We start from the raw sequence: 23,692 nt of genomic DNA, 5'->3' as shown, positions 1-23,692 counted from the left end.
GCGGTGGGCGGGCCCGGGCCTTTCGGCGCGCGGTGGGCGGAGCGCGGTGGGCGGAGCCCGGGCCGTTCGGAGCGCCGTCTGCAGGAGACCCTCCCCAACACTGACTATGTTGCAGGTACTGCTCTGGATAAAAGGACGACGCCTACACAAGGGAATGTGCCCTTAAAGCTCACCTGCTAGTGGGGAGGGAAAAGCAGGTAAACAGACATAAAAAGCTGTCAGCCACAGCGGCGCTGTGAATAACAGCGGCCCCAACGGGGCGGCGAGAGGTCAGCAAAGTCCTGCAAGGAGTAGCAGCCCTGGAGGGGCTGGTCCGGCAACGGAAAGGAGGGCGGGAGCCGAGGTGCAAGGTGAGGTGGGGTAGTTGCAGGGCCCTGGACCGCAGCGGGAGGCGGCTTCTGTTGTAAGCGCAGTGGAAGCACTGGGGGACGTTCATCCATCCGAGGAGTGACGCGGCCTTACCCAGATGCTGCTGCGTGGTGAGGGCCCAGAGGGGCTGGGGCAGGGGAGGGGAGGACCTGGAGGGGATTCAGAAACAGGAAGACCCCGCGCACCTGCTGACGTCTCGACGTGGGCACCATCTACCTGCCCTTCTGCGCTCCCTGCCCAAGGCCGCCCCACCACCAGGCGCCGCTCCTTGTCCCGCATCACAGGCGTCAGGAGGACCCGGGTGCGTGGTGCTGCTTGAGAGGACAGGAGTCTGAGGTGCTGCTGTCCGATGATTCCTGTCAGTGAAATCGGCGTTGTTTCCTGAGGAGAGGGGATGGGAGGTCTCAGAAGGTACAGTTTGGTCATCCCAGTAGTTAGTACCGGGTTGGTGAAAAAGTTCCTTAGGCTTTTAAGTAAAAACAAAAGACACATTTTTCATCTACACCAAGAACTTTATTGAACAACGTATTCACCGTTTTGTTCCACTACCTCCTGCCATTTTTCAGGCAACTTCATAATTCCGTCTTCCCTAAAATTCTTATCTTTTTGAGCAAAGAATTGTTCGAGGTGCCTTTTACAGTCTTCTGGAGAATGGAAATTTTTTCCAGTAAGAGAATTTTGTAAAGACTGAAATAAATGGAAATCCAAAGGTGCAGTGTCTGGTGAATACGGCAGATGAATCAGAACTTCCCAGCCAAGTTGTAACAGTTTTTGCCTGGTCATCAAAAAACATGCAGTCTTGTGGTATCCTGATGGAAGATTATGCGTTTTCTGTTGACTAATTCCAGACGCTTTTCGATGAGTGCTGCTTTCATTTGGTCTAATTGGGAGCAGTACTTGTTGGAATTACTCGTTCGATTTTCCAGAAGAAGCTCGTAATAGAGGACTCCCTTCCAATCCCACCATATACACATCACCTTCTTTAGATGAAGACTGGCCTTCGGTGTGCTTGGTGGTGGTTCATTTCACTTGCCCCACGATCTCTTCCATTTCACATTTTACTACAGTATCCACTTTGCATCACCCATCACAATTTGTTTTAAAAATGGAACGTTTTCATTATGTTCAAGTAGAGAATCGCATGCAGAAATACGGTCAAGAAGGTTTTTCCCGCGTAACTTATATGGAAGCCAAACATCAAAGCGATGAACATAACCAAGCTGGTGCAAATGATTTTCAACGCTTGTTTTGGATCTTTTGAGTATGTCAGCTATCTCTCGTGTGGTATAACGTTGATTGTTCTCAATCAATGTTCTCTCTTTGATCGCTATCAACTTCAACTGGTCTACCCAACCATGGAGCATCGTCCAGCGAGAAATCTCCAGCACGAAACTTCGCAAACCACTTTGGGCACGTTCGATCTGTCACAGCACCTTCTCCATACACTGCACAAATTTTTTTTTTGCGTTTCAGTTGCGTTTTTACCTTTCTTGAAATAATAAAGCATAATATGCTGAAACTGTTGGGTTTTTTCTTCCTTCTCCAATATTAAAATGGCTACACAGGGACTTCCCTGGTGGCGCAATGGTTAAGAATCCGCCGGCCAGTGCAGGGACGCGGGTTCGAGACCTGGTCCGGGAAGATACCATGTGCCGCGGAGCAACTAAGCCTGTGCACCACAACTACTGAGCCTGCGCTCTAGAGCCCGCGAGGCACAACTACTGAGGCTGTGCGCCACAGCTACTGAAGCCCACTCACCTAGAGCCCGTGCTCCGCAACAAGAGAAGCCACCGCAATAAGAAGCCCATGCACCACAACAAAGAGTAGCTCCCGCTTGCCGCAACTACAGAAAGCCCACGCACAGCAATGAAGACCCAACGCACCCAAAAAAAAAAAACCTAAATTTATTTTAAAAATTTTTAAAAAGTAAAATAAAATGGCTACACAAAAATTCACCAATTTTCATAAGTTCTTTTTAAATGTATGCTGATATGACTGCTGTCGCAATACAATCTAACAAAATTATTTCGAATGAAGTTAAGGACAACTAAGCACTACTATAGCCATCTTACAGAAAAAAACAAACGAACTTTTTGGCCAACCCAAATAGCTAATATATTAGCTATTTACTGAAGTGTAACAAATTACCACGAAACTTATCAGATTGAAAACAACAAACATTCTTTATCTCATAGTTTTTGAGGGTCAGGAACCTAGCAAAAGCATAGCTGGTTGGTTCTAGCTCAGGCTCTCTTTGAGGCTGCTTCACCTTTTGGAGGAAGACCAGAGACTTTTTAGACATATTTTAAAACAACCACAGTTAGGATGTATTTCAGTCCTGGGAGACTGAGGTTTTGGTGGTGAGTGGACTCAGACCCTAAGGGGCCTCTCCCTGCCTCCTTTGGCTGTGAAACCCCTCTATGACTTGGCCCAAAACTGCTTCCTACAGAAGCCTTCTCAGCCCAGACATGTGTGCCTGAGCACAGGCCTCAAACCAGATGCTTCCCCTTCCACAGCCTCTATTCCCAGTCAGCCACTGAATCCTATCAGTTTATCTCCTAAGTAATCTCCACCCCTACCCACCCCCACCCCCCCAACACACACCGTATCTGGCCTGAACTGCAATCGAGTTCTCACTCATCTCTCTGCCTGCACTTTCACTCTCTCCTGTCTTTTCTGAACCACCCTGTGGTGACAGTGGTCTTTCTAAAACAGAAACTGTGTTGCTCTCCTGCCTAGAAACCTTCTATTTCCTCCAGCATAAAGTCCAAGCTCCTTACTTCCAGCCAGCACATGCCCCATAAGTCATACAGAAGCAACTATTTCCAGACCTCACTCTGCTCTGGCCCTGCTGATCTGCCAGCCTTCCGAGCCTCACCCCCCACCTCTCCTTACAGGCCCCTGCAGCCCCCACTGCCCTCTGCCCAGCCAGCCGCCTCATTTTTCTTCCCTGACAGTACTAGCACCTGTTCAAACCCCCAAACTCGGACAGTAGGTCCTTGAAGAGCTCTAGAGAGGAAAGCATAGACGATCTAGTCCTCCATGTCACTAAGTCCCCAAATCTCCTCTACATTGCCTCCCACCCTGGCATGTAATAAAGGCTCATAAAATGAACAGCAAGTCTTCATCTAGCTGTGCCTGGCTGTCTGCACCTCCACAGCCACTGCAGGAACCATGCCTAACGTTTCACTCTCAACCATCATGGCTGCTTTCTGTCTCTTGAGACACACTAGTCTCCATTGACACAGTCTTTCCTTGGCCTACTCCCCTGGCCTGTTTAGAAAATATACTATAAATTTCATATGTGCAAATATAAATATTTACATACAGCCAATTCTCATCATCCACGGTAGTTCTGTAAAGTAGCTGAGAACGCTGAATTAGGGAATAACAAACCATTGCTCCTAGGGGAAATAGAGTTAGGTTCCTCGGAGCCTCTGGTCACGACATTTTCATCAACCAGTCAATACATAACCTTGTTTTATGTGTGTTTCTGCTTAAAGACACCTTATTTAATATATACTGTTGATTCATAAACACTGAACTCGGCCAACAGCACTATAACTTGTGCTGAATGAAGTTCATCTAGCACGCTTCCTCTATAAAGGCATCACATCACAGCCCTCTTGCACTTAGGGACATTAGACAGCACTTCAGCACTATGCTTGAGGGCCATTTTAAACAGTGAAATCCCCAAGAAAAATCATAAAAATACAAAAAGTGTGGCAGTTAATATACAGGCACACCTCAGAGATAGGGCAGGTTCGGTTCCAGACTACCGTAATAAAGTGGATGTTGCAATAAAAGTCACACGAATTTTTTTGGTTTTCCAGTGAACATAAAAGTTATGTTTACACTGCAATATAGTCTGTTAAGTGTGCAATAGCATTATGTCTAAAAAACAATGTACATACGTTAATTAAAAATATTGCTAAAAAATGCCAACCATCATCTGAGTCTTCAGCAAGTCATAGTCAAAACATCAAATATCACTGATTGCAGATCACCATAACAAATATAATAATGATAGGTTTGAAATATTTCGAGAATTACAAAAATGTGACACCAAGACATGAAGTGAGCAAATGCTGTTGGAAAAATGTGCTGTGCTATCAGTTTTTGTCTCATGTATTTTGATGCTCTGTTGTTAGGTGCATACACGGTAAGGATCCTTGTGTTTTCTTACAGACTTGATCCCTTTATCATACTTAATACCCCTTTTTGTCCCTGATAATTTTACTTGCTCTGAAGTCAGCTTTGTCTGAAATCGATATAGATACTTCAACTTTCTTTCCATTAGTGTTAGCATGGTATGCCTTTCTCCTCCCTTTATTTTTAATCTATCTGTGTCTTCGTGTTTAAAATGGGCTTCTTATAGACAACATATAATTATGTTATATGTTTTATTTTTTTTAATCTGCTTTGACAGTTCTGTCTTTTAATTGGTGTATCTAGACCATTCACTTTTAAAGTGAGTATTAAAAAGGTTGCTACTGTTTTTTATTCATTACACTTGTTTCTTTTTAAAAATCTTTCCCTCTTCTCCTGCCTTCTCCGGTTTAATTGAGCATTTTATCTGATTAGATTTTTTTTCTCCTATTTAGCATGTCAATTATACTTCAAAAAAATTTTAATGTTTGTCTTAGAAGTTTGCAATATATATTAGGACTAATGTACGTCCACCTTCAAATAACACTACACCGCCTCAAGGGTAGCACGGGTACTTATAACCCAGTGTCCCGATTCCTCTCTCCCGTCCCTAGGACACCGCTGCCACTCACCTTACACATGCGACAGTTACCCAATACACTGTCACTAATATTCAATATTACTCTGAAAAACAATGACCTTTTATTTTACTTAGGAGTAAGACAAGTAAAAGATTTTATTTTACCTTCACTTATTCCCTCTCTGATCCTTTTCCCTTCTCTGGGTACATCCGAGTTTCTTGCGTCACTTCCTAACTCTCTGACGAACTTCTAAAGCCTCTCCCAAGACGAGGGGGCCAGTGGCATAGAGTCCTCTGGGCCGCCTAGAGCGGCCCGACAGATCCCTAGGATCTGATTGGCCGGTAAGCTGGCGGCGGGGCGGAAGTTCCTAGCGGGCATTTCCGGCCTGGTGGGTCCGCCTTCCTCGGCGCGGTGTGTGGGGCACGTCTACCTTTCTCGGCGGAACCGAGGGAGTCCTGGCCTCCCCTGGCGCGGAGGTGCCTGCGGCGCTGCGACAGGCGGGACGGCGCGGGGCTGGGCCGAGCCGGGGGAGCACCTGTTCGTGTGGCCTGAGGGGCGGGCCGGGCGGAAACCCGCGCGGGGGTGGGGTCCGGGCTACCCCGGCGCGGAGGCGGGGCGGCGGGCAAGAGCCAGGCCTCACGGAGGAGGCGAAGTTTGGGCGCGGTCAGGGGATGCACCGAACCTGTGCTTTTTCTCAGCTGAGAGAGTACTTTTCACTTATCAGGGGTAGGTTCCGTGAAAGGATGAAGTCGCGAAGGCTGTGCAGCGAAGGGACGTTGGTGCACATCCCGGCGCTGAACAATCCCAGGGCTCATTCATTCGCTCGGTGGGCGCCCAGTACACACTGCCTTGCTGATGATTAAGATTTACTGGGTTTTGTTTGTGGTTTGCGAACACTATGCGAGGCACTTTATACATTTTTCTCACTTAACTCAAAATAGTCACTTAAGGTAAGTGGTGATGTTCTCATTTTATGGTTTGTGGAGAAACACGTCACTTGCTCGAGACCCTTGCGTTAGGAGGTGGTGTATTTGAGATTGGAACTCAGTCTGGTGGAGCCCAGAGCCTATGCTTCTAACAGGAGTGTTACGTGCCTCCCACATGAGGCTGAAAGGGAAGGCAGAGTGCATTTGGAAGGACCACTTGTGCACAGCACACAAAGGGCGTGAGCGCCAGGGACCTGTCAAAGGCAAGCCCTGGCTGAGGACCGAGAGGCTAGCTCTGGCCTGGGTGGCCTGAGGTGGAGATTCCGGGATGGCCCAAGAGAAATGAACTGGGCATTAATAAGCTTGGGTTCAGCTGTCAGTTAGAGCCCAACAGAGGCTTAAGTGATGAAGGCGGGGCAGGCAGGGTTTGTTCTGGGTTGTGTCTCTGAGGTTCCCTGGGTTTTCCCCTCATGGTCACACTAGACAGAAGTGTTTCTCCCTGTTTCTTTTTTATCATCAGGGAGGAAAAGCCTTTTCTAGAAGCCTATTTGCAAACTTCCCTTAACATCTTGTTGACCAGAAGATGGGCCTAGGGCCAAAGTAGCTGGGGCCAAGGAAAAAGGGCACATTTCTACCTGAATTAAAGGGTCTGTTTGCATGGAGCAGGCTGTGGGGGTAGAGGCTGACTGTGTATCAGAGACCAGTTGGAAAGGTTTCCATGGGAGTGACACTTTGTGTCACCTGTCACCCTAAATTATCACCAGATCTGTGGTTCTAAATGTCATATGTATGCTGACAGTTCCCAGTATATACCCAGCCAGCTTCAACTTCTCTCCTGAAATTTGGACTTGTGGATCAAAATGCCCTCATTCTCCACTTGTAGTTCTAATAGGCATGTTGAACATAACATGTAGAAGACAACTTTTAATTTTTATCCTTCAGATATACTTCTACAGTCTTCCTGAGTAATTGGAAATTTCATCATCTCAGGTGTTTGGGCCAAACATCTTGGTGTTTCAATCCCACATCTAATTTGTCAGCAAATCCTATTGACTACCTTTGAAAGGCATCTGCAATCTGACTACTTATCACCTGCTACCACCACTGCTCCAAGACACTATCGTCTCTAGCTGTGTTATTGCTGGGACCTTCCAGTTGGTTTTCCTGCTTCTACCCTTACACCCTCCTCCCTGCCCCCTAGTCCATTTTCAAAGCAGCAGCTGGAGCACCCGCATGTCAAGTCATATCACTCTGCCCAGACCTTCCAGATGCTCCCAATCTCATTCAGAGTAAAAGCCTAAGTCCTATAGCCCACAAGTTACCCCACCCCCCTCTGTCTTGCCCTCCCCTACTCTGCTTCAGCCCCTCTGGCCTCCTTGCCCTTCCTTGAACACATCAAGTGTGCTTGCACCTTGCAGCCTTTGCACTTGTGCCTCCCCCTGCCCAGGATGTATCTCCCCTGATATCTATTTAGTGCCTGCCCTCACTCCATCCATATCTGTTTTGATGTTACTTTACCAGAGGTGCCTTCCCTGGCTGCCTTTCGTAAAAGATCTCCTCCCAACAGTTGCTGCCCTCGTGCTGCTTATTGTTTCTATTCCTTATCCCCTGACACAAGCATCATGTCTGTCAACCTCCCTACGGCTGTGCACTGCTGTAGAGTAGGAGCTTGTTCTTCTTCTTCTTGGCTGTTTGCCCACTGCCCGGGATTCTCCTAGGTGGGCCTGAGATGCAGACCGTCGTCTCCCTTGGTCAGGTGCACTGCCGGGGACCTGGCTTTCACGTGTGGCCTTGTTATGCTGTCGTACTATGGGCTGCTGGGGAGGCTTCATGGGAGGCAAGGGAATATATAGTCTCAGGCCACTGGGTGCTGGGACCATTGTTCCTTCCTGGGGATTTCAGGTAGCCTACAACTGGGTCTCTGCTGCCACAGACCTCTCGAGGTACAGGCCCGGGAGTCTCAAAGTTGCCATGGGGAGCAGAAGGCGGGTCAGGCTCCATCACACTCTTCCCTTTTGCTACAGCTCTGCCTGCCTCCTCGGGACAAGCTTGGAGACCCAGTGATGGCCCACAAGCAGCTTCTTCCTGGGCCCCAGGTGAGTGGTCTTCGTGGAGACGCCTCTGTGTGGCCTCAGCCCTTTCCTGGCTGGAGTCTCCACGGTTCCCTCTGAGGCACTGGTCTCAGGGTAGATGGCTCCCTGTCTTCATTGATGTCCTCAACCCTCGGGTTCAAGTCCCTGAAATGCACTCTGGACTGTATCATCTCACCCCTGGACTGGGCACAGAGGAGGGCAAGGGATGGGCAGGTAAACACGAGTCAGGATGGTGTCTGCCTCAAAGAGCCCGCTCTTGTGGGGAAGGCAGTCTGGTGCATGTGCTCAGAGGGGTTTTGCCCATCCTGAGCCTAGTGCCTCCCTACCCCCAGGCCTGTCCTGGGGTTGCAACAAGATCTTGTCATTCCAGGTCTTGGTTTCCTTCGAGGAAGTGGCCGTGCTCCTTTCCCAAGAGGAGTGGGGCCATCTGAGCCCTGCTCAGAAGGGGCTCTACAGGGATGTGATGCTGGAAACCTATGGGAACCTGGTCTCGCTGGGTGAGGCTCTTCCCAGGAGCTCAGCTCTGGGCTTCCTGCTCCATGAATGGCCCTGGGGACGGGGACTGGGGCTGGGGCTGGGCTCAAGGCTCAGAGGCTTCTCACCCCCTGGGCCCAGACATGGGGCATTTGTGACCCTGGGCCCAGGCAGGCCCGGTCTGTGCAGAGGAGGGGACAGGTGGTGCCAGGGACTCCCCCAAGTTCTTTGTAGGAAGTATAGAAGGAGAACATTATTCATTGAATGCCAAGTATGTTCATATCCCCTCAGTTAATCTTCATGCATCTTCGAGGTTGGTGGTAAGATACATAGTTTATAGGTGAACCTGAGGCTGACAAATATCACTTTATTAAGATCACACAGGCTGTCAGGGCAGATCTGGGATTTGCATCCATTTGGCTTCAGAGCCTTGCTTTATACCTGCCTTATACTTAGTCCTTCTGCCGTACACCAACACCTCCTCTACCATGAGTCTTCTGCCATGATGTGTTCAGGCCCCAAGTCTGTCCCTTATCTGTGACCCCCAGAAGAGCTGGGTTTGACTTTTGTTCATCTGGGACAGAGGCCTACATCTGTCTCCATGCTTTGGAGACCAGGTGGCAGGCAAGGTCAGCACACAGGCGCTGCCCATGGGGCCATCCTGCCCTGGACCTGGATGAGTTGTCAGTCTTGCTTTCTTTCTCTGGAGCAGGACTTCAAGATTCCAAACCTGATGTCATCTCCAAGCTGGAGCAGGGGGAAGAGCCATGGGCCCCACACTCACCAAGAATTGAGGGGAGCTGGATCTGGAGATGCAGGCGTGCAGGTGAGTCTGCAGGAACACCCCCACACTCTCGTGCCCCTGCTGGCAGGTGCCGCCACTTCACCAGGCCAAATTGCGTCACCACCAGAGCTTTGCTTTCCTTCTCCGTCTTCTTTCTCTTCTTTTCTCTTTTTTGCTATTAATGGCCCCTATTCTGTGCCCCTGAATGGGATCATGTTTACCTTACCCTAGAAGGATGCTCTTTCAGTTCCTGAAAAGAGCTCGGGTGTCTCCCTGGCAGCTGCCTCCCTACCCTGGCTGCCTCTCAGTCGCTTCCATGTCACCCAGTCCTCAGGCCTTGCTGGCCAGCTCTGCCTTGGCTGCTGGAGACACCAGTTGGAGAGTCCACCTGGAGGCTTGCCATCCTGCCCAGACTCTCACCCCTGCTGTTCACTCAGAGTTCCCAGGCTGATTCTGGGCTTCGGAGAAACGCGTGACTTAGGGCTGCTTCTTGTGTAGCGAAGGACTTGGGCGTGTAAATAGTAAGCGGAGCAGAGTTCCTGTGCTCTTTGCTGCATGGCAGCTAACATCGCCTGGTCTGTTGTGCATTCCTAGCACTGTGCTGGCACAGTGAACTTACACAATCCTCCAGCATCCCTGCAGAGTCGGTGCTCAGGAAAATGAGGCACAGAGAGGTTCAGTTGCTAGCCCGAGGTCACACAGCCGGCCAGGGACAGAGGTGAGTTGGATCTCTGGTGGACTGGCTCCCTACCACACGCCTTTTTTTTAAAAAAAAAAAACAGCTTTTTAAAGGTATAATTAGCATATAATATGCTATGCATATTTTTTTAAGGTTTTTTTAAATAAATTTATTTATCTTATTTATTTATTTTTGGCTGCTTTGGGTCTTCGTCGCTGCGAGCGGGCTTTCTCTAGTTGCAGTGAGCAGGGGCTACTCTTCGTCGCAGTGCACGGGCTTCTCATTGCAATGGCTTCTCGTTGTGGAGCACAGGCTCTAGGTGCGCGGGCTTCAGTAGTTGTGGCACGCGGGCTCAGTTGCTCCGCGGCATGTGGGATCTTCCTGGACCAGGGATCGAACCCATGTCCCCTGCCTTGGCAAGCAGATTCTTAACCACTGCGCCACCAAGGAAGTCCCTGCTGTACATATTTAAATGTACAATTTGGTAACATTTTTGCATATGTATGCACCTATGAAACTGTCCACTGTGGTAGAGATAGCAAGCATATTCATTACCCCCAAAAGTTTTCTCATGTCTCTTTGTAATCCCTCCCTCTCACTGCTTCCCACCTCTATCCTGAAGCAATTACTGATCTGCTTACTGTCACTATAGATTACATTTTCTAGAGTTTTATATAATTGACATCATGGAGCATGTATTTTTTTTTTTTGCCTGGCTTTTCTTGACTCACATAATTATTTTGCGATCCATTCATGTTGTGTGTCAATAATTCAGTTCTTTTTCATTTCTGATTCGTATTCTGTTGTATGGATATACCACAATTTGTTTGTCCATTCTCTGTTAATGGACATTTAGATTGTTTCCAATTTGTGGTTAATACAAATAAAGCTGCCATGAACATTTGTGTACAAACCTTTGTTTGCTTGACCATACATTTCCTTTTCTCTTGGAAATACCCAGGAATAAAATGGCTGGATTACATGGCAGGTGTTTATTTAAGCTTTTAGGAAACTGCCAAAGTGCTTTCCAAAGTAGTTGTACTATTTTACATTCCCACCAGCAGTGGATGAGAGTTCCATTTCCTCAACTTCCTTGCCAACACTTGATGTGGTCAGTCTTTTAATTGTAGCCACTGTGATGGATGTGTAGTGGTATCTCATTGTGGTTTTATTTTTAATTTCCCTAATGATTAAAGATGTTTAGCATCTTTTCATGTGCTTGTTTTCCTTCTGGATTTCTTCACTGGTGAATGTCTGTTCAGATCTTTGCCTATTTTTTAACTGTGTTTTTCTTTCCTTATTGTTGATTTTAAAAGAGTTCCTTTTTAAATACAGGAATGTTCTATTTTTTTTTTTTTTTTTTTAAAGATTTATTGATTGATTGATTGATTGCTATGTTGGGTCTTCGTTTCTGTGCTAGGGCTCTCTCTAGTTGCGGCAAGTGGGGGCCCCTCCTCATCGCGGTGCACAGGCCTCCCACCATCGTGGCCTCTCCCGTTGTGGAGCACAGGCTCCAGACGCGCAGGCTCAGCAGTTGTGGCTCACGAGCCCAGCTGCTCCGCGGCATGCGGGATCCCCCCAGACCAGGGCTCGAACCCGCGTCCCCTGCATTGGCAGGCAGACTCTCAACCACTGCGCCACCAGGGAAGCCCCAGGAATGTTCTATTTACAGGTCCTTTATCAGATATATACTTTGCATGGATTATTCTCCCACTCTGTGCCTTGTCTTTTTATTCTCTTAACAGTGTCTTTTGAAGAGTAGAAGTTTTAAATTTTGGTGAAGTCCAGTTTGTTAATTTGTTCTTTCATGGATTGTGCTTTTGGTGTCATATCTAAGAAATTTTTGCCTAACCCAGAAGATTTTCTTCTTTGAAAAGAAAATTTTATAATTTAAAATTTTTGTGTGTTGCATTTAAGTCTTGATTCATGTTGAGTTAATTTTTGGTGTGAGGTATGGATCCAAGTTTAAATTTTTACAAGTGAATGTCCAGTTGTTCCAGTACCATTTGTTGAAAAGACTATCCATTCTCCACTTGCATTGCCTTTGCACCTTTGTCAAAAATTAGTTGTCCATGGGAGCTCCCCGATGGTCTAGTGGTTAGGATTTGGCACTTTCACTGCTGTGGCCTGGGTTCAGTCCCTGGTTGGGGAACTGAGATCCTGCAAGCTGCGTAGCACAACCAAAAAAAAAAAACAGAGAGAGTTGTCCCTATATATATGAGGTTATTTGGAGTTCTCTGTTCTCTTCCGTTGTTCTATTGTCGATCTTTATACTCCGACACCACACTGTTGTGTATGCTTCATTAAAAGTCTGGAATCAGGTAGCACTTGTCCTCCAATTTTGTTCTTCATTTTCAGAGTTGTTTTGGCTATTCTAGATCCTTTGTATTTTCATATGAATTGAAAAATCAGCTTATTGCTATCTGAGAAAAGTCCTGCTAGCATTTTTGTTAAGATTGCATTGAATCCATAGATCAGTTTGAGGGAAATTGACATATATTGTTTTCTGACCCATGAACAAGATGTATGTCTCCATTTATTTGTTTTAATTTCTCAGTAGTATTTTATCCTTTTCTATGTATAGGCATTTTACATCTTTTGTCAGATTTATCCCTAAGTATTTCATTTTTTTAAAAACATTTATTTTATTGAAGTACAGTTGATTTACAAAGTTGTGTTAATTTCTGCTGTACAACAAAGTGATCCAGTTATATATATATATATTCTTTTTTTTTAATTTATTTATTTTATTTATTTATTTTTGTCTGCGTTGGGTCTTTGTTGCTGCGTGTGGGCTTTCTCTAGTTGTGGCGAGCGGGGGCTACTCTTCGTTGCGGTGTGTGGGCTTCTCACTGCGGTGGCTTCTCTTGTTGCGGAGCACAGGCTTTAGGTGTGCGGGCTTCAGCAGTTGTGGCACACGGGCTCAGTAGTTGTGGCTCGCGAGATCTAGAGCGCAGGATCAGTAGTTGTGGCACACGGGCTTCGTTGCTCCGTGGCATGTGGGATCTTCCCGGACCAGGGCTCGAACCCATGTCCCCTGCATTGGCAGGCAGATTCTTAACCACTGCGCCACCAAGGAAGCCCTCTTTCATATTTTTTGATGTTTTTGTACATGGTATTTTTTAAAATTCCAATTTCCAGTTGTTCATTACTTATATATAAAAACAGAATTGATTTTTGGGTGCGTACCATAGGCATGTAGGGGAATGGGCCCATGATGGCAGGAAGGAGTTAGGGGTAACAAAGTGCTGGAAATAAACAGGTGGTACCATGGCCTCTGTTTCTCTCACCTGGATTTTCCCTGATAAAACATAACCAGTTAAACTTACTTTTAGGGTCCCCCTTAGTTTCTCCACATACAATGCATCACCCTCTGTGGGGCACACAATCTGTTAAACATCGTCCCCTGGTGACCCTTTTTTCTATCTTGTCTTTCCTCCTTACCTGGACTAAGAAGTGGTTCATCTCCCAGGAGACGTCTGATGTCTCAGCCCATAGTGTGCAGGGGAGGAGAGACATCAGCCGAGACAGAGGTGTCCAAGGAGGAGTAGACAGGACCACGTCAGACTGTGTTGGATTCTTATCCTAGCAGGGTGGAAAGCTATGGAATGTGTGTTTAAAAATAATTTATTTCTGTGCAGTGAACATGTGTCATTTTAGTAGAGCAACAGAACTGATCCCTGTAGAGAAGTGTGGTGACAAGAATAAAACATCACCCCAAATCTTGCCTTGCAGAAACGTTCATTCTCGGCATTAAGTGATAGTATTTCATGCATTGGCTCGACCAGATAGAAGTTTGTCTCCCTCGTGTAACAGCGTCCCTGTTTGGTGGATTCTCAGTTTGACATGCTTGTTAGGAGGCCAGCTCATCTGTCTTGTTTCTCTGCCACCCTCTAGAGTGGCATGCCTAAACACTCACCTCCAGGTGTAACACTGGATTATGGGAGAGGGAGAGAGTGGAGGAGGCCATTTCACTGCCATGGAGTCTGTGACCTTGAAGTTGCCCACGTCGCTTCTACTCACATTCCACTGCTGAGAACTCAGTTACGTGGCCACACCTAATACTGCTATTTTCTTAGTGGTTGCTCTGGAACTTACCGTGTACATCTTAACTTATCAGAATCTACTTCTGGTTTATACTATTCCAGTGACTATAGAATAGTTATTCCTGTAGAATGCCGTTTCCTCTCCTTCCTTTTTGTTTTTTGTTGTTGTTGTTGTTGTTGTTTTTAAATATTTATTTATTTATTTGGCTGTGCCAGGTCTTGGTTGCAGCATGCGGGATCTAGTTCCCTGACCCAGGGAACCTGGGCCCCCAGTCTTAACCACTGGATCACCAGGGAAGTCCCTTTCCTCCCTTTTTGTGCGTTGTTGTATATCTGTGTGTGTTACAAATTCAACAATACATTCTTATAATACTTTATATGATTTTATGTTTGTTGTGGAAACTAAAAGAAAAAAATGAGACCAGCATATATGTATACAGTTTGTTATATCATCTACTTTCTTATTGACCATTTCTCTTTGTTTGTTCCTGTGCATTTAAGTTACATCTGCTGTCGTTTGCTTACTCCAGTGTATCTCACCTCTCACCCACGTCCTTTGTGCTGTTTTTGTCACGTGCAATACATTTCTATCTGTGATATTGTGATTTATAATAAGAAGTATATATTTGGTCCTCATCCCGTTTCTGGCACAGAGCTCCTAAAACCCTCGGAATTTCCGAAATAATGAGAGTAGTGAAAATTGCTCTGTTGTTTTTGAAAATGCCCTAGCAGTCCAATCCAGTTAAATTTGGGCAGCAGTATTTTTAAAAGTTAGTCTTGGAGGTTTGTTGTGACTCAAGGAGGCTGGATGCAGGACGGGATCCCCCGCCCTCTCAGCCACACTCGCCAGGAATTTCACCTCTTCAGGTTGGAGTTGGAGGGGATGATAGGTGCTGGTGGCCTAGCCTGGTGAGATGTGGGGAGCTTTCCCTGGGAGCTGCGGGGAGAGGGAGCTCCTTCTTGGCCCCACCCAAGAGGAGTAGAGCATCTGCCATGCTGAGCTGGGCGGGTGGAGGTGCGGCGGGTTAGGACTCACATGCCACACACTCTTGCTGCTCTTGCCAAGTTTTAGTAGATTTTCTTGAATAAACGTTTCTTCATTTGCTTTTTGCTCTTAGGACAATTTCCAGAGTCATTAAAATGGTTGTTAGTTGGGGTTGGGTTTTTTGTTTTGTTTTGTTTTAATAGTTCTTGCCAACTTTGTTTTGCTGTGACTTGGACCCATGGAGTTTATTACACTGTCATCAAAGTGGAATTTCCTGGCTTTCAATTTTGAAGAATATTTTTGCTGTATGTAGAATTCTAGGTTGGCAGTTGTATTCTTCAGTACATTAAAAATGTCCTTCTGTCTGCTGTCTTCCACTTCTGAAGTCGAAAAGTCAGCCTGCGATTTTATTTTGCTTTGAAGGTGATACATCTTTTTCCTCTTGCTGCTTTTAACATTTCTTTTTTTGGTTTTCAATAGTTTGGCTATGTTATACGCATGTGTGGTTTTCTTTGCATTGACATTACTTAGGGTTCTTCGAGCTTTTTGAATCTATGGTTTATAGACTTTTGTCAGTTGTGGGAAAGTCTAGGCCAAAATTTCTTAAATTATTTCTTCTATCCTATTCCTTTTCTCCTCTCCTCCTGGGATTGTGAGACTATACACATTATGCTTTCCACCTTGTTGCACCTGCTTCTTATACTCTTTTCTGTATTCCCTGTCCTATTTTTTTCCTTGCTGTGTTTCAATCTGAATACTTTTCAGATATTACTTACGTACCTTCCAGTTACGTAATCCTCTGTTTTGTTACCTGCTATCTGCCAATGTACTCTCTTGTCTGTTGAACTCTTAATTTCAATTTTCATTTGCTTTCTAGTGAATTCTCTATCTCTTTGTTTTCTTACATATACTAATGGTTTGTTTGTTTGTTTTAAGCTGGTTCTTGATAATATCTGAATTGCCTGTGGGTTTGTTTCAATCATATATTTTTCTCCTGGTTTCTTGTCGTTTAGTCTTTTTTTTTAAACATGATTTCTGATATTTAATTGTGTTAGTTATTATAGATTAAAAATTATAGAGGCTTTATATGATGTTACATTCTTGAAAGAGGATTAAGTCTCCTTCTGGCAGACATAAAATGCCATTGGATCACCTTCCCATGTTAAGGGGTTGGTCTTAAGCTTTGTTAGGGCTGGTCTGATACTCAGGGGAAAATTCCCTACTCATTGGTCCCCTTTGAGGAATGTTAGGAACCTGATTCATTATTCTGAAAACTGGTAAATAAAAGAATCAGGGATTGATTCTGCCTTTACTAAATGGGTTATCCCTCAGGATAACTAGACAATTGATGAGTAAAAGTTTCTTCATAGAAACTTTAAGGGTTTAAAAAAAAAAAGGTCAAGCCTGAATCCTGAGATACCAGCTAAAAATTCTAAATACAGAAGTCAGCTAATCCTACCACCTCCTTCCTCTGACCCTGTACAAAGAACACCCAGCAGTAAAATATCTTCCACCTAGGGCAAAAACAAAGAAATTGCCTCAAAAAACCAAATAGCCCTAGGTAAATACTTGCAAATTTTGGCATTTGGAGGTGCCCTGGACTTATAGCCACCATCTCACTCAAATGCCCTTCTGATTCATAAATACCCTCATTCATAGAGTTCCCAAGTATCTTTTTATTGCCTCAATTTAAAATACAAACAGGCATCAACTATAATTCAATTTTAAAAAGAGCTAAAAAAAATAATAAAAGCAAATATAAAATACAAACAGGCAACCAAGGATCCCCTGACATCTGAAGCAACGTGAACTGGTGTGAGACGTTGCTTTTTTTTTTTTTTTTTTTTTGGCTGCTTTGGGTCCTCGCTGCACGCAGGCTTTCTTTAGTTGAGGCGAGCTGCGGCTACTCTTTGTTGCGGTGCGCGGGCTTCTCACTGCAGTGGCTTCTCTTTGTTGCAGAGCACGGGCTCTAGGCACGTGGGCTTCAGTAGTTGTGTGCGGGCTCAGTAGCTGTGGCTCACGAGCTCTAGAGCACAGGCTCAGTAGTTGTGGCGCACGGGCTTAGTTGCTCCTCAGCATGTGGGATCTTCCTGGACCAGGGCTCAAACCCGTGTCCCCTTCCTTGGCAGGCAGATTCTTAATCGCTGCGCCACCAAGGAAGTCCCGGAGACGTTGCTTCTTGACTCATAGATCACTTTGTTTTGTGGTCTCTTGTTTTGTCACATTCTTCATTCTGTTTCCTACCTGGTGAAATAGCACCTCTTGACAAGGATCATCTTTTTAAACTCTAGTCCCAGGATGTTGAAGACTCTTAACTCCTCAGATACTCCTGACAGAAGCCACAGGAATTCAGGACCTTTACCATCCACAACCTGCCCCTTCAGGCTGCTCCTAGGTTTCTAGAATGAAGTATTGTTTGCTTTTTACCTTTCAGACTTGAATGGTAAAAATCAGTCCCTTTGAAGTACTGGGCCTAGTTCTGCAAAGACAACTTAGCCCAATGTTAGGTCCCACCCAGTTAATATTTTCAGCTCAGTCTCTGTTCTGGCTAAACAGTCTCAAAGTGACAGCTCTAATAATAACCACTGTTTACAAAGGAGAGAGTCCATTGTGCTTTTGCGGTCTCTCAAAACAGGGCTACCCTCTCACAGTTCTCACCAGGCTTGTCCTTCCACTGGTCTTTGTAGCCACATGATTCAGTGCTTTTAGCTGGGTGGTTTTGTTTTTGGTACATTTCCTTTCATTGAGTCTCAGAATTCAGTTGTGTCACAGTTTTTACAAATTTTCAGGTACTTTTATTGGGAACGTGTGGTATGGACTGGTGTACACATTTGGCTTTTTTGCCTTGTGCTGTACCTGCTATTTGAATCGGTAGGTTGCTTGTTTCTATTTTTCTCTATTTTCCATGATTTACTTCTGTGAAACCAAGTTGTCCAGATCAAATAATTTTTCCCATTATGTGTTACTCAGTATACCCTTCATTCATTATAAATCATTTATGATACATTTATTTTTCAACAAATGTTTGAATTCCTGTTATGTATAAGCCATGGAAGATGCCTTTTTTTACAGAGTGTGCAGCAGTGACATCAGTGTAGGTGCTGACCGTCCAAGCCTCCACCACTGACTTCCCCATCTCCCTCCTTGCCTTCTTTTTTGTTTTTTTGATGTGGACCATTTTTTTTTTAAGTCTTTATTGAAGTTGTTAACAATATTGCTTCTGTTTTATGTTTTGGTTTGAGGCATGTGGGATCTGAGCTCCCTGACCAGGGATGGAACCCTCACCCACTGCATTGGAAGGTGAAGTCCTAACCACTGGACTGCCGGGGAAGTCCCCCCTCCTCGCCTTCTGAGGGCGCCTCTCCCTCAGGTCACGCCTCGAGGTTCCTGCTCCACCTGTGCCTGGTTAGCCCATCTGAAATGGAGGCATTTCACCTTGGGTTTCTTCCTTCCCTCCCTCCTTCCCTCCCTCCTTCTCACACCAGCTTTCATTGCTCTGAGAGCATGCTTCTCTCTCCTCGCCTTCTCTTTTCTCTTCCCAGTAAGGTCATTTTTGGTTTTGCATTCTGAAAATCCAAATCCTCCTAGGAGATAATTGTTTCATATAAATGTTTCTATTTATGCTCTAAGTATTTCCCATAGTAAAACATGAGTAACTTTTTTTTTTTTTTTTTTTTTAGGTTATGACTCTAGGAAGGAAAAAAAAGAATTGACTCCAAAGCAGGAAATTTCTGAAGAAATGGAATCCCAGAGAACAAAATTAGAAGAGCATGTAAGGAATATTTCCAAGGAATCTGATTTTGAAGAGATGACTAAAACTGAGGGAAAGCTAAAGAATTGCTGGGGGAAATATGCAGTGGAGGGACTTAAGAAGGATTTCCCCCAGAAGAGTAATTTCAGGCCAGTGACAGTGATACATGTGAAAACCCCCTTGGGGGAAAGAGGTCCGAAATTCAGTGCAGCTGAGGTAAGTTGTGCTGCAGACACAAGTTCTGTCAGAAACTGCAGGCTGTCTTCAGGGAAAAGTCTCCACCAGAGCGTGTCACGTGTAGAAAACTTCCAAACAAGTATGGACCTCACTAACCTCCAAAGTTTCTGTGTAGGAGAACAAGGCTGTCAGGCAGATGTGTTTGTGAAAGTGCCCAGGCAGAGTTCAGTTTTCAGTGAGAACCAGAGGATTAACAGTCCAGAAAAAACCTTTGAAAAGTGTGCTGTGTGTGGAATAGCTTTTGATCAGAGCAGAGCTCTCATTCAGCACCGGAGAATTCACAGTGGAGAGAAGCCCTGCGGGTGTGAGGAAGGTGGCAGAGCTTCCCATGCCCGTCCCTACGCCATGCAGCACTGTAACACTTACACTGGAGAAAGACCCTGTGAGGCTAACGGATGTGAGAAAGCTCTTAGCACATGTCCGTCTTACATTCAGCATTGTGAAGTTCACACTGGGGTGAAGCCCCACGAGTGCAGTCAGTGTGGAAAAGCCTTTAGTCATAGCTCTAACCTGATCTATCATCAGAGAGTGCATAGTGCAGAGAAGCCGTACGTGTGTGTGGAATGTGGGAAAGCCTTCCGGAGACAGTCACACCTCACTCAGCATAAGAGAACCCATTCTGGAGAGAAACCCCATGACTGTGCTGAGTGCGGCAAAGCCTTCAGCGCACGATTATCTCTCATTCAACATCAGAGAACTCACACAGGAGAAAAACCCTATGAGTGTAACGAATGTGGAAAATTCTTTAGCCTGAACCGAACCCTTATTGTTCATCAGAGAATCCACACTGGAGAGAAACCCTATAGATGTAATGAATGTGGAAAATCCTTCAGTCAGCGCTCACAAGTTATTCAACATAAGAGGGTTCACACTGGAGAGAAGCCTTATATCTGCAATGAGTGTGGGAAATCCTTCAGTGCTCGCCTGTCCCTCATCCAGCATCAGAGAATTCACACTGGAGAGAAACCTTATGGGTGTAAAGAGTGTGGGAAAACCTTCAGTCAGAAGGGACACCTTGTTCAGCATCAGCGAATTCACACTGGAGAGAAGCCCTATGAGTGTAATGAGTGTGGAAAAGCTTTCAGCCAGAGTTTTAATCTCATTCACCATCAAAGGACACACAATGGTGAGAGGCCCTACGGGTGTAATGAGTGTGACAAAGCCTTCAGTGTTCTCTCCTCCCTTGTCCAGCATCAGAGAGTGCACAATGGAGAGAAACCCTACGAGTGCCACAGCTGTGGTAAGGCCTTTAGTCAGGGCTCACACCTAATCCAGCACCAGAGGAGTCACACGGGAGACAAACCCTACGAGTGTAGCGAGTGTGGGAAAACCTTTGGACAGATATCCACCCTAATTAATCATGAGAGGACACACAATGGGGAGAAGCCCTATGAGTGCGGCGACTGTGGGAAAGGTTTCAGCCAGAGCGCACACCTCATCCGCCATCGAAGAATTCACACTGGGGAGAGCCCTTTCACGTGTAGTGACTGTGGGAAGGCCTTCAACGTCCGCTCCTCCCTCATTCAGCATCTCAGGGTTCACACCGGCGAGAAGCCTTACGAGTGCAGTGAGTGTGGCAAGGCCTTCAGCCAGCATTCACAGTTTATTCAGCATCAGAGGGTTCACACTGGAGAGAAACCCTACATGTGCAGTGAATGTGAGAAATCATTCAGTGCACGCTTGTCCCTTATCCAACACCAGAGAATTCACACTGGAGAGAAGCCCTATAAATGCACTGAATGTCAAAAATCCTTCCGACAAAGCTCTCACCTCATTCGACATCAGAGAATCCACAGTGGAGAGGGACCTTACATGTGTAGTAGATGTGGGAAAACTTACAACCAGAGAATATCTCCTATTAGTCATGAGAAAGTTCACAGACTCCACGGTGGAGAGCAAGCCCGTCGGTGTGACGAGTGTGGGGAGCTCTTTGGCGCACAGGCAGCGTTCATGCAGCACCGGAAGGTTCACAGTGGAGAGTGACTCACTCTGTCTGATAGGTTCTTCACAGTTTTACAGTAGGAGAGTTCTACTGATAAGAAAGCTCACTTTATGACTTTCCTTTTGGAAATGCAGCTCTTAAGGAATTAAACTATCTCCCAATGTGCTGCTCACTGAAGGCAGGCTGCTGAATTATGTGGTAAACATTCCAAGGTAACATGCCTTCCCTCAGACCCAGAGGATGGCTCTCTGCTTGAGTGTTTTAAATGAATGCAACTTAAATATACTTTCCTAGATCATGTTATTATAGCACCAGACCTTAGTGTACAGTTAGGTGTTTCATTTGGCCCCTGCCTTTCTTTTCTTTCCTCTTCATCATCTATTTCAGCTTCAGGAAAAGTAACTGGGATCCTTGGACTTACGAGTGTGATGGAACTGGGTTGGGGTTTTCTTATCTGTTTGTAGGGCCTTTTCAAAATGTTTTTGTTCTATTGTGAGGGATATGATACCTTTAATTTCAAAGGGGTTGTCCCTTTTCAGCATCTGGTAATCCACAGAGGTAAGAAGGTATATGAGTATAAGCAGAGTTTGTTATGGAATGAGGTGAGGCTTGTGCGTAGATTCAAACTGTTAAGATCGTGCTAGGAAGTCAAGTGACTCATGTAAACTGGGGTTTCCTACAGGGTAATTTGAAAACAAAAAACCCCATGAATTGGAAGGGTGGAATAGGCATAAAGTAGACACAGGCTGGCGTGGGACCCGGGACGCAGCTTACAGATACTGTTGGTATATTCTGGATCCACTTCTAAGGGAGAGGAGGTGAGTGGTTGGAGCTGTTCCCTTTCACTGGGCGGCCTCGCACTGAGCAGACTCTGGTGAGAAGGGCAGGTCCTCCTGCTGCCAGAGGACAGGACTCCAGGTGAGGCAGGGACACGGCATTAAGCACCTTTTCGTGGGTAGGTTATTGTGCAGGCTGTTTGTCAGCCTTGGACCCCTGTCTGCATGCTGTAAACATGCTTTTGTCCCTCCCAGGAGCTGTATTAGTCAGTGGTGTCTCAGTTCCCCTGGTCCTCCCACCTGATGCTTGAGGTGATGCTAAACATCCTGGGAGCTGATTTCCTGAGCACAGTCTTCAGAGTGGCTGCCCCTGGTTCATCACGTGTGGTTCACTCCAGTGTCCTCAGAACCGCATTCTCCAGAAGTTTCTATTGCACTTCCTAACTGTTTTTGTGGAGGAAAGATTAGCATCAAAATGGGCTGAAAAAGGGTTGTAAATATGAGAGATTCAGCAGAAGGAGTCTGTGAGAGACAGTTCTAGAAACAAATCTGGCAATTGAAAGCGGCTGTTGAGAGTCTGATGAGAAGCTGGTACCGTGTGTGAACCCTTGAGAAGGGACTAACAGGATCTGGGACGGGCTATAGTGGGATGGCGCTTTATGAATAAGGCAGGGTAAGAATGGAGTGAAAGAAGAGCAGTGAATTGCTTAATAGCTGGACATTCTATTCCTTTATAGTATCCTTTTCAGTAATAAGTTTATTCCTATTTTCCTGCTTTATTAAAGAAACTTTCTCTTAGAAGTTAACTGACCTTTTCTCCTTATGTTGACTTGACCTGTGGCTCAGGCCTTATTTTCCAGGCTCTTGTCTATATAGCAGTAGCATTGGTCTTTACTCGTTTTGGAATTTTGAGGAGCTGATTGAAAAATCTGCCTCTTAATGATACTTCTCCTAAGCACACTTCACCACAAATAGCTTTGACATTTTTTAAAACTGGAATTAATACACTGTGATAATAATGGTTATCACGTGCTAAACAAAAATTCTGATTGAGTCAACAAACCTTTACCTTTTTACCTTAGTATGTGCGAGGCACTGTGATGAATGCTTCTCCTGGGTTTTCTCATTTAATCCTCACATCACCTCAGTGAAGTAGGTACTTTTATTAACCCTGTTTCACAATGAGACTGAGGCACAGAGAGGCTGCTCGGGGGCGGCTCTGGTACCACATGGCTCTGCCGCCTACAGTCGTGGATCCCCCACTGGGCGCCTGCCCCAGGCCCACACCCGCTGCACCCCCGGCACCCCAGGCAGGGAGCTTGCAGTCCTGAGGCTGACCCATCTGACTAATTCTGGCCCATTGAAGTTGTATGTTTCACTTAATGTGGTTTGGTGGATAGGTCTTCTAGATGTGTTATCAATGAAGGAAAATGGGAAAATGGTCCAAAGTTGGGAGCCTCTGGCTTGTGACTTTACTAATCATTGCCCGATCGCCGTGTTCCAAAAAGAGAGGGCATGTCTGTCTTTTCTTGAGGTGACTGGACACCTTAATCTCCTGAGCTGTGTCAGAAGCTCCTCCTGTGGCTCTCCTGGCTTCAGTCTGAGATAGGGCCTTGGAGCTTTTTATCCAGTTACAACTTCTGCTTGTAGAGAAAGAACTTCTGGGAAGGAAGAAAAAGAAATTCCCTGTTCTTGCTCCAAGGATCTCCTTGGCATCCTTTCAAGAGACAAAAGGACTCGGAAGCTGTGGCAGTGTCTTCCTCGAGGCCATATAATTAGAATGCCAAATCGGGAGGAAATATGTGGGGTTTTTTCCTTTATACATTCATTTTTACATACGGTGGACAGTTTACTTAATTGAGAACCTCAGCTTTTATTCTAATTCTCTGATTTAGGTTGT

General features: G+C 45.7%; 1 protein-coding gene and 1 long non-coding RNA gene across 13 annotated transcripts; one reads left to right on the top strand and one right to left on the bottom strand.

Moving 5' to 3' along the window:
- Window positions 1–10: 10 nt before the first annotated feature.
- LOC133077379 (uncharacterized) lies at window positions 11–5,347 on the bottom strand. 3 transcript variants are annotated; one of them, XR_009697707.1, is made up of 3 exons: window positions 5,264–5,347; window positions 555–750; window positions 11–176 (listed from the first exon to the last, which is right to left on the bottom strand). It is a non-coding gene; the product is annotated as an uncharacterized LOC133077379 (long non-coding RNA). The 3 variants fall into 3 exon arrangements; XR_009697709.1 differs by having other exon boundaries at window positions 11–173; XR_009697708.1 differs by having other exon boundaries at window positions 11–142.
- Window positions 5,348–5,492: 145 nt separating this feature from the next.
- LOC133076843 (zinc finger protein 252-like) lies at window positions 5,493–22,571 on the top strand. 10 transcript variants are annotated; one of them, XM_061171440.1, is made up of 7 exons: window positions 5,519–5,636; window positions 5,824–6,049; window positions 8,050–8,121; window positions 8,489–8,615; window positions 9,302–9,418; window positions 18,767–18,858; window positions 22,048–22,571. In XM_061171440.1, the coding sequence occupies exons 3-7, from the start codon at window positions 8,089–8,091 to the stop codon at window positions 22,057–22,059; spliced, it is 381 nt and encodes a 126-aa protein (XP_061027423.1). In that variant the 5' UTR covers window positions 5,519–5,636; window positions 5,824–6,049; window positions 8,050–8,088; the 3' UTR covers window positions 22,060–22,571. The 10 variants fall into 10 exon arrangements, with proteins under 10 accessions (XP_061027418.1, XP_061027417.1, XP_061027423.1 ...); XM_061171434.1 differs by lacking the exon at window positions 22,048–22,571 and having other exon boundaries at window positions 5,515–5,575; window positions 18,767–21,475; XM_061171432.1 differs by lacking the exon at window positions 22,048–22,571 and having other exon boundaries at window positions 5,824–5,925; window positions 18,767–21,475.
- The last annotated feature ends 1,121 nt before the right edge of the window (window positions 22,572–23,692 follow it).

This window comes from Eubalaena glacialis, chromosome 17 (genome assembly GCF_028564815.1).
Source record: "Eubalaena glacialis isolate mEubGla1 chromosome 17, mEubGla1.1.hap2.+ XY, whole genome shotgun sequence".
NCBI classification, from domain to species: domain Eukaryota; kingdom Metazoa; phylum Chordata; class Mammalia; order Artiodactyla; family Balaenidae; genus Eubalaena; species Eubalaena glacialis.
Note: the sequence above shows the minus strand (reverse complement) of the source record. Positions and strands in the feature narration are given on the sequence as shown.

Excerpts from the sequence above, each read along its gene's own strand:
- LOC133076843 (XM_061171435.1), top strand. The coding sequence starts at position 8,089 with ATGGCCCACAAGCAGCTTCTTCCTGGGCCCCAG. Across the intron at positions 8,122-8,488 it reads AGCTTCTTCCTGGGCCCCAG|GTCTTGGTTTCCTTCGAGGA; the intron begins GTGAGTGGTCTT and ends TTGTCATTCCAG. Across the intron at positions 8,616-9,301 it reads TGGGAACCTGGTCTCGCTGG|CAGGACTTCAAGATTCCAAA; the intron begins GTGAGGCTCTTC and ends CTTTCTCTGGAG.